The sequence below is a fragment of the Orycteropus afer genome, unplaced genomic scaffold (genome assembly GCF_000298275.1).
Source record: "Orycteropus afer afer isolate SDZICR_OR568_19922 unplaced genomic scaffold, OryAfe1.0 scaffold00042, whole genome shotgun sequence".
NCBI classification, from domain to species: domain Eukaryota; kingdom Metazoa; phylum Chordata; class Mammalia; order Tubulidentata; family Orycteropodidae; genus Orycteropus; species Orycteropus afer.
In genome coordinates this window covers 2810276-2820692 of record NW_006921629.1, presented here as the reverse complement: position 1 = coordinate 2820692, position 10417 = coordinate 2810276, and the positions used below count along the sequence as shown (strand labels likewise).

Here is a 10417-nt window from a genome sequence, read left to right as displayed (position 1 = left end):
TGTTAGATTCTCAAAGAAGTCTTGATCCCCCAAATGCTTAATGGGCTTTGCTTGAGAGGCAGTGTGGTGGAGAGCAGAGGGCTCCCAGGCTCTGTGTCTGGAGCGTGGCCACCAACGTAGGTGTCTTTGATAAGCCCTGATCTTTTCAGTAGTTTCACCTTCAAAGGAGATTTGGTGGTAAGTGAGGGATTGGAGGAGGTGAACTGTGAAAGCTTTCCAGCTCTAATGTCTAAGACATTCAGCCTCTGGTCCAGCCTGGGGAGACAAGTGTGAATAGGGATTTCTTGGGGATCAGATTCCTCTTGATCTGAGAACTTTCTGATGGGTTGATGTGTCCCACTCCTCTACTGACTATGCCTGGGTGGAGCGCAACACCCACATACCCCAGGCAAACAACAGAGATGGGGGGAAGAGGATCTTCCTGGTGGGACTTGAGGCTGGGCTCAAAATACCTCACATTCCTTTCTTGCCCCACTGATCTTCCTAATATTCTTAACGGACTCTTACGTATGTGTGTGTCAGGGGTGAGTGTGTGTGTGCAGCAGGACTGAACGTGTACTGGTATGTGGTGGGGGGAAGTGTCAGAGCACTGTGTACATGGGTATTTGTATAGAAGCAGGCAGTATGTCTGGCTGTGGATGGTTTTAAGTAGGGAGTGTCTACATCTAGGGGAGTTACACCTAGTGTGTATAAGTGTGTGTAGTGTCTAAGTGTGGGTTTATGGAGATGGGTATAGTGTGTCTGAGTGTATAAACAGGTGTGTGAGCAGCTGTAGGTGTGAGTGTGATTTGTGTATTTGGTACATGTATGTACTAGTGGGTAGGTAGTGCAGAGGCTTGCTGTATGTACATATGTGTCTTTGTAGCTGTGTAGTTTCCATGTGGCTCTGTGCAGATATGCAATGGTGTGTGTGGTTCTGTGTCTCCATGGGTGTTTGCCCCTGTGTGTATAGGCTGGTGGGGTGTGCTGTCCATAGCATGAGTGCACCCATATTGTGCACACGTGTTGATGCCAGGAGGTGAGGGTGGGGCTGGGTGGTGGCAAGAGAAAGGCCTGATTGGGCCTGATGGCTGAGGGTTTGCAAGTGGCACGCTCATCACAGGAGGTACAGATGGCAGCATTATTTTCTCAGCAGGCTATTCTGGGTGGGAACAAGATGCTGGGAACAAGCTCAGCCTCATATCTGATGCAGAGATGAGCTATCCCTCCTGACAGATCCAGAGCTCAGGCCCTCCTTGCTGTGTGTGTGCATGTGTGTGTGTGTAATTGTGAACCTACACTAGAGAAGGGGAGAAGGCATGTGTATACATGCGCCTGTGTGTGACTGTGAGCCTATGCTGGGGGACAGGAGGAAGCATGTGTGTGCCTGTGTGTGTGTGTGTGCCTGCGAGTCTGTGCTGGAGGAGGGAAGGAGGCATATGTATGTGCCTCTGTGTGTGTGTGTGAGTATGCCTTTGAGTCAGTGCTGGGTGTGTATATATGTGTGTGTGTGTGCCTGTGAACCTATGCTGAAGGAGGGGAGGAAGCATGTGTGTGTGTATGTGTGTGTGCACACATGAGTGTGCCTGTGAGTCTATGCTGGAGGAGGGGAGGAGGCATAAGTGTGAATGTACGTGTGTGTCTGTGTGTGCACCTGTGTGAGTGTGACTGTGAGCTTATGCTAGAAGAGGGGAGGAGGCGTGTGTGTGTGTGTATGCGCGTGGCTGTTAGCTTATGCTGGAAGAGGCATGTCCTGAGTCCTTTTTTGGAAATAAAAGCCAGAGCTAGCTGGCCAAGGGTGAGGGGTCCAGATCTCAGGTGTATGGTCTTAGCAGGGCTCTTGCTCAGTCTCTATCCACAGTGACCTCTGAGGCCTGAGTGACAGCCACATAACCCAGCTGGGACCAAGGCGTGGTCCAGTCCCAGCCTCCTGGGAGAAGTGCAGAACACTCAAGTGGCTCCTGGAAATACCAGCTGGGCCCTGGGTCCCTGATATAGTGTCAAAAACTATCTGTGGACCTCCCTGGCCTATGGGCATTATCATATGTAGCCATCACAAAGTGGCTTTATTATATTCATTTTACAGATGAGAGACCTGAAGTTCAATGAGGTGGAGCTGCTCACCCACATTCTCACAGCTGGTATACATCAGCCCTTGAACTTAAAGCAGCTCTCTCCTCTGTACCTCCAGGTAAAAGGCAGCGGTCCCTCCCAGAATGCCTCTCTCACCTTTCTCAGCTCATGGAGGGAACAACAGCTATTTTTCCCTACAGGGAACAGGTATCATATCCTTTCTTGAGAGTGCGGATTGGGAGAAGGGCCTGCGAGTCAGGTGCTTTAAATATCTACCCTTAGGGTTCTTGTGATTTTGTGTTGGGGTTGGGTTTAAATGAACTCCCTGCTTCCACTGTGTGCTGATGTGGTCAAGGGAGCTGATGGGAACTTGTTTGGGTTTTTGGGGTGGCCTGCATGGCACTGGTCCAGATGGGTGCTATTAGTGGCTAGGGATCAGAGGAACTCTTGGGGAGAAGCCATTTGAGGCCCTCTCTCCTTCCTCTTTTATCTGGTTCTAAGTTAGGATGGTTGCATATTTGTTTGTGAAGTAAGCCTGAGCTCCAAGAAGTCCCAGGGTGCAACTGGGCATTGAGGGGCCACAATGGTCCTGGTATCTACTGACTGTTCTGCAAACCCCCAGGAGTCTGAGCTCTTTGGAAACATCACTAGAGGTTTGTGGACATCTAGGGAGGAGCAGCCTTTCTTTTGTATTTGGACAAGGACTCTCAGTCTGGGGAGCGACACCTATCCTTGCCAGGTGGGAGCTCCACTGGGGTCCCTCACTGTGCCCTTTGCCTTGTGACCACCATAGCTCTGACTTCTCTCCATCTGGCAGCACTTTTCTCCTTCCATGGGCCCAGGACTCTGACTCCAACCTGGGGGCAAAAGACCAAGATCATGGAATCCAAGAGGGCAGAGCTGGAAAGGCTCTGAGAAACGTTTAAGGTCACCCCCCTCACTGCATAGACTGAGGCCTAGATTGGGGAATGTGCTGGCCTAAGAACCTGGCGTAGGACCCAGTCCTCCTGACTTCTGGTCAGGTGTTCTGACTGCTGTACTATGCTGGGGGTTTCCTCATCCTGGGACAGTAGTAGTGCAAGGAAAGAGGGAATAATTAGAAAATTAAAAGGCTAGACTCATCAGGAGGCTTATATATCTATCTGCCTGCTTGCCTGCCCACCTACCTGCTTACCCTCCCTCCCTCCCACCCCCATGAGAGGTGGAAATGTTTGCAGTAGATATCCCAACTTACCAAGTAAGGCAGCAACTTCATACGCCTTCTTCTGTTCAATTGTCTCATAATTGAGAGCTTCAAAAAATATATCCAGAACAAGGATGTTCTCTCTGCAGAGAGAATATTCAGCACCATAAATGGTTAGAACCATCAGGATCCACAGGGATCACCTAACACCACATTCCCACGAAAAGATGGAAAAACTAAAGCCAAGGAAGTGAAACAACTGGCCCACAGCGAGAGCTGGTTCGTGGCAGAGCTGGACATTGAAGCCGAATCCTGACTCCCAGTGCGGGGCTCCTTCCAGGACTGCAGATAAGTAGCTACTGTCCCCTTTTGCCTTTTATTTCTAGGGCCCCCCCCCCATCTCTTCTCACCCTTCCCAGGAATCCTGCCAGGACTTTAAATCTTTGGGCCCCAAAGGGTCTGCCTGACTCCTTAGCATGAAGGTGGGCTTAGAATTTCCTGACAAGCCCTGCCTTGGCTGCCTTAGCTGATCTTTCAGGCTGCCCCTGCCCACTCCTGAAAGCCTCCAAATTCCTACTGGGATTTATAACAAGCCTCACCTAGAGGGAGGCCCTTCCCTGGCATTGCCAAGCCAACTGCCAGAGTCAGGGGGGGTTTTATGGGAGCAAACCCATCTCTGCTGGGGGTTTTCTAGCAGAAGCACTTTGGTTCTCCTTCGCTCCTCTAGGCAGGTGAGTTAATGAGACACATCTTGGCAGTAAAAGTCATTACTGCCTGCAGAATGCCTGCTAAGCAGAAGGGCCTGGCACCTCCTACAATTCTTTACCTCCTCTGATGCTGCTCACAACACCCACGATGCCCCTTGTTCTCAACCTGCTGAGCAAAAGCTGTCCCAGGATGGGGTTTGGTGAGTGTGTTGGCAGGAGGGAGTGGCTGGGGAGAGGGAGCAAATCCTCCTCTCTCCACACAGGACTCGCAGAGGTGCCATTCAAAGTATTACCATCTCTTGCTGGGTTTATGGCCACTGCTTCCTAACAGGCTCCCTTCCTCCTATCTAGCTTCCCAAGCCTCCTCTATACTGCCGCCTGAAGGATCTTCCTAAAAGAGCTTCCTAAATTCATTCAGATGAAATAAAATTAAAATTCAGTTCCTCAGTCACATGTTTCAAATGCTCAATAGTCACACGTGGCTTTGTTGTTGTCAACTGCCATCAAATCATCCTCTGGATCGTGGTAATTTCGTGCACAACAGAAGGAAACATTGCTTGGTCCTGGGTCATCCCTATAGTCAGCTGCATATCGGATCATTGTGATCCATAGGGGTTCCATTAGCTGATTTTCATAAGTAGATCACCAGGTCTTTCTTTCTTGCCTCTCTTAGCACAGTAGCTCTGCTAAAAACTGTCCAGCCTCACAGCAACACACAGCCTGCATTGACAGATGATGGGTGGCATTCTGCATATGAGGTGTATTGGCTGGGAACTGAACTTAGGTCTCCTGGACCTAAGTGAGAATTCTACCACTGCACCACCAGTGGGTACCGTATTGGACTTTGCAGATCTAGAACATTTCCATCATTGCAGAAATTTCCATTGAAGAGCATTGGTTTACAATATATATTTGAGCCTGTCACCTGTTTAAAGCTCTTTAGTGGCTTCCTAGTCTCTTAGTGTACCCCTACCACCCCCCTTGCTCTGACTTATGTCCACCTCATCCAGCTTTCCCTTTGTAATTCTCTTGCCTGCCCTGTTCTGGTTCACTCTGCTGAACCTCTGTCCAGGACACCCTCTTCTCTCATTATTTCTTTCATTTATTCTGCCAAAAGATTCTATTTGAGCACTAACTCTGTGCCAGACATGCTGCTAGTACTTGGTAGGCAGCAGAGAAAACACACACACACACGTGTGCACACGTGCGCGTGCACACACACACACATGTTCCTGCCTTCAGGGAGCTTTCAATCCAGCAGATAATAAACAAGTAAAGACATCCACAAATACATAATCACACACTGTGCTGTTACAAAGGAAAACTCCAGTGTACTTTGAGAGAAAGTAACAGGAGGGGGCCTAAGTTAGCTCTCCCAGGCGATAACATTTAAATGGAGACGTGAGCAATGAGGAACCAGTTAGGTGAAGAATAGAAGGAAAAGCATTTTACACAGAGGAAACAGAATGAGCCAGGTTTGCCTGGAAAAATTCCCATGGTCTTTAAAACAAAATCTCTGTTGCTTTCCTTGACCTCATGCCCCTGCAAACTGCAGCCAACTTTTCACTCTTCCCCACTCATTTCTATATCACTTGTATCACCCAATAAGTATTCCATTGTATGCTTGTCTTGTCTCCCCACAAGACTGTAAGCTGTGTCTCAGTCATCTTTGTTTTGTATTCTGAGTGCTAAGAAGTAAGCCTGGCACAAGTAAGTACTCAATTAATGCCTGCTAAGTTGAACTAAGAGGGCACTGGTGGTTCTGTGGTAGAATTGTCCCCTTCCATGTGGAAGACCTGGGTTCAGGCCCCAGCCAGGGCACCTCATGTGGCTTGTGTGCGGTGATGCTCAGCAGGTGTCAGTGGAGCTTCTAGACTAAGATGGAGTAGGAAGAAAGGCCTGGAGACTTACTTCTGAAAATCAGCCAATGAAAATCCAACAAATCAGTCAAAATCATAAAAAAAGGAAAATAAAAGACCAGGTTTGCTGGTCTGATAGACCTTGGTGAGACCCCTGAGACTATGGCCCCTAGCTACTCTTCAGGTCTGGAACTGAACTCACTCCTGTGGCTTCCAGCCAAACAATAGACAGGCATATGGGGTGAACATTTATATCAGGTAGATAACACTACTTGGAGCCATCAATCATGGGAGAACAGAAGGGCAGTGTTTGCACAGGGAGACAGCTGGGGGAGGGGAGTGTATGGGAGGGAAGGACCCAGGGAAGAGGTAACTATGGGGAGGAAGTGGGAGGAGAGCTGTTAACATTGTAGGGAATTGCAGTCAATGTCTTGAGACAAAGTATATGTGAACTGCTGTATGGAAAATGAATTTGCTCTGTAAACTTTCACCCAAATCACAATCAAAAGAAAAAGGAAAAGGAAATCCAGTGAATCACAGTGGTCAGATCCTGCTCGTGGGGGTAACACAGGACCAGGCAGCATTTTGTATCACTGCACAGGGTCACCATAAGTTAGGGGCTGCCTCGACAACAGCTAACAACAACAACAAATTGACCTAGCTGCTTACCCCTGCCCTTCTCGATCGCCCCTAACCTGTCCTTATCCATCCCCCTTCTCTCTGCCATGTTCGGTGGGTCTCCAACCCATTTACTTCCTACCCCTGCTCACCATGCCCACTTAGCTTACGAGATATATTTTTCAGATTTGTTAAATTTCTTCTCGAGGTACTTGGCTGACGTCTTGCTGGGGATCTTCACCATGGAGAGCTCTTTGTTGTAGCGGGTCAGGTTGCAGGGGGTCCTGCAGAGACAGTAACTACTGTCCTTTTCAGCTAGCAGACCTGGAGGGGAGAGGGAGGCGGGGCTTAGTAAGGTGTGGGTCCAGGCACTGCTGGCCCAGAGGAGTTGGGTTCTAGCCACAGAGAAGTGAGCTGGGAGGAGGTGCCAGTCCAGAATAAGAGAGGCCTGGGACACCGGGGAGAGGAAGAGAGCTGGGCTTTGGGTGGAGGATGAAGATGTGAGCTCATAACATACTGCATGCTCTTTCTATGTTACTCTTGGTCTTCCATCCTTTAAACATTATTGAAAAGGCACCACTTGTAGAGAATGAACTCCATGTGAGTCTTCTCTCTGCTTCCCAGGGCCCTCAACTTTGGCCCTTGCCTCAGTGATCTCATCCACAAAGTGGGCCACCAATCAGGGGCAAACGATGCAGGAGACCATTTTGCCTGAAGTCCAGTGCTCCATAGGATTCCCTCTGCCCACCTCCTCTGCCTGTTTGGTTAGGCAGTGGGCTAAGACTAACCATTCCTTTCTCTGTCCCACGTCCAGAACCCTTCCCTCTCTCTCTCTCTCACTCTCTCATCTTTCTAGTTAGGAGGAGCAGTTAAGAACAATTTTCCTCCTTCCCTTTCTCTTTCTTCTAACCATGTCACCGTTTCTGGCTACTCTTGGGTTTCATTGAGTCTTTACTCCAAAGAGAGGCCAGGTCTTTGTCAACATCAGAAGCGAGCCCTTCCTCTCAGCTAGATTTTCCCTCTTTAGTCTCCCAGAGACATCTGGACCTGAGTGCAGAGCTGCTCCCACATGGCTCCTGCAAGTGCAGGTGCTGAATAGGCATCCACATTGTTTAAAAATCCTCTCTGCCTGTCTTGTTTATCAATCATTTTGAGGGTCTGGAGGGCAGCGGCAGTGTGAAGCATGTGGAGCTTTGGGACTGCAGTGTGTTTGTGAGGTCTCCCTCCTGCTCAGCTTTCTAGGGATGGGCACCCATGGAGTGATTCCAATTCCAAGCCCCCCACCAGGCCAGCATGTGGAGGGGAGGGGAAGAGCACAGTGTGCTCCATTTGCTTGCGTGGAATGCAGGGGGTTTCTACCTTCCTGGGCTAATGGGAAAGGCAGGACCTCCCTGGAATGAATGCCCACAGTGGGGGCAGGGAGCTGCTTCTGGTGCCCACACCACTCCTCATTGTCCACCTTGTTTCCATGTCTCCCTCCATCCCTCACACCCTCTGTTCTGCCTGAAGTCCACTACTTCTCATCTCTCCCCCATACCTCCTCCTCTCTGCCAGCCCTCATCCTTCCCTCCTTCCCCCTCTCCATCTCCCTGCAGTGCCTCCACCCTGCCCAGCCCTCATCCCCTCTCTCTGTTCCTCTTTCCATCTGATCTCTTTTCCCACACCTAGATCATCTCAGTCTCAAGACAGCCTCTTCCCTATGACATGATTCCATGCCAGGACTCACCTAGGGCAGGCTCTGCACACTCCTTGTGCTGCTCAGGGGTACAGAAAGGGGCGTCCCCTGTAAAGAAGAAGCATGAGGGAAAGTTGCTTAGGCAGAATCCAGTGTGCCAGCAATACCTCCCCTCCTGGGCTTGACTGAGTGCATCCCATTATCTGAGAGGGGCAGGAGTCCGCTAGCAGACATGTCAGAAGGGAGCCATTGATCAGAACTTCCTAGGGGGCAGGGGAGGACAGAACAACACTATACCTGGGGTCAGAAGATTAGGCTCTGATCCAGCCCTGTCCCTCACTCATTTGCTCTATGCCCTAAGCTGAGGTTGACAGGACCTGCCTGGCTAACTTCTCCTAGATTTCTGGGGAGGCCCAACAAGTCTGTGTTATCTTGACAACTGAAAGTTGGAGGTGGTGGTAAGCACCTACTGGACATGCATCACTTCCTCTTGCACAGGTACTCTTTCAGGTAGAAAACAGTATATATCTGTCTTACTTATGAGTGACTTGAGCCGTAAGCATCCTGCCATGCCTGGAGAGCAGAGCTAATAAGTGATGGGGGTGGAGTTTGAACCCATCAGTCTGATGCCAAGGCTGGGGCTCTTCCCACCCCAGCCCTCTGCTTCAGGAGAGTGACAATTGCTTTGAGTATCCTCATTGTTTTGGCCATAACCCAACATTAGTCATAGAGGTGCCACTAACAGTGTCATAGGTGGAATGATTAGAACCTTGATTGTTTGTCTTGGGCTCAGCGGGGGAAGCCTCACTGGCTGATGCCAGGTATGAGTAACAGGTGAGTAACACACTACACTGACTGGGTAACTGAGTATCTGCTGAGGTGTCTTTGTAGACATTCAGGATCTTTTTGTCTTTTTTCAAGTGCTAAAATAAAAGTCCACCACAATGTCACTGCCTCCCCATTTTCCCAAAAAGCTTTCACAGAGCTGAAGAGCTGATTGATATGTTTCCTCCTTTCTAATAATAACAAGTTAACTGACATGTTTCCCTTTTTGCTCTTTCAAGAAGCTCAGAGGCAATTTTAACAACCAACAGCACAATTTGAGATTATGAAAGAAATTATGGTTACTAATGGAATTTACTTATGAGGATGTTCATTACAGTATTAATCATAATAGCAAAAACATTGGTCATGAACTAAATGTCCAATATGAAGATTTAATTAATTAAGTTAAATAAAGTGTGGTAATAACCATGCACAGTAGTTAAGGTTGTGTGTCAGCTTGGCTGGGCCGTGGTTTGGAGTAGCTGGGCAGCTGGATGTACTAATTCCCCATGATGAGATTGGTAATCATCTCCACGGGGAAATTCGTGTGAGCAGCTAAGTAGCTGCCATTGGGGGTGTGGCCTGCTTCCAGTATATAAGTGAAGCTTTGCGAACTGTCTGGCATGTTTGGATCCTGTGTTTGGCTGAGTCTTCATCTCAGTGGCCTGCCAGGTTGCCTGCTGACCTTGGGATTGCTCCTGGACTTGAACTAATGGCCTGCTGTGTTGTCTGCTGATCTTGGGAGTATGCCATTTTACTTGTGGATCTTGGGTTCTTCCGCTTCAGCAGCCAGCAGCTGTGTGAATCAGAAAAAGCCTCCGGCTCTAGTGGAGCTGGAATAGGAAGCAAAGCTGAAGCCCAACATCAAGGGGCTTTCACCCAGCTCTTGATCTGGCACACTGAATTTGAACTTCTATCGTCCTAAACTGTAAGAGAATGAATTCCTGTTTTTTAAAGCCATCCTTTTGTGCCATGTCTGTTACGGCAGCTCTAGAGAACCAAGACACCATGAGATATAATTCTTGTCGTTATGTGCCATTGAGTCAGATCCAACTTGTGTTGCCTAGGCAGTATCACTATGGAAGTAGATTGCCCAACGTTCCTTCTGAGGAGGGGCTGGTGTGTTTGAACCGCCAGCCTTCTGGTTAGCAGTCAAGCACCTTAGGCACTAGTAACCATTAAATATAATAGCAAAGTTTCTGGCACATAGTAGTTCTTCAGTCAACATGACCTTTGGTCACCTCTCCAAATATGCTAACACAATATCCTCTGACTTTAGCAGTTTACAAAACATTTTTATATCTTGTTGTTGTTTGTTGTTATTTGCCATAGAGTCGGCCCCGACTCCTAGTGACCCCTCCTTGGGTTTCACTCCTAGCGACCTCTCCTTGGGTTTCCGAGGCAGTTATCACTACAGAAGTAGGATTGCCCAACCTTCCTTCCGAGGAGTGGCTGGTGGGTTTGAACTGCCAGCCTCCTGGTTAGCAGTCAAGTGCCT

General features: G+C 48.9%; 1 protein-coding gene across 1 annotated transcript in view; it reads right to left on the bottom strand.

Moving 5' to 3' along the window:
• The window catches only part of LOC103194004 (acid-sensing ion channel 2), a 583672-nt gene that overhangs the window by 11493 nt on the left and 561762 nt on the right, over positions 1-10417 (bottom strand). Inside the window, exons 6-8 of the mRNA XM_007937325.2 lie at positions 8146-8202; positions 6590-6743; positions 3287-3378 (exon numbers count right to left, since the gene is read on the bottom strand). Coding sequence (XP_007935516.2) covers positions 3287-3378; positions 6590-6743; positions 8146-8202 — 303 coding nt within the window. The remainder of the gene's footprint in view (positions 1-3286; positions 3379-6589; positions 6744-8145; positions 8203-10417) is intronic.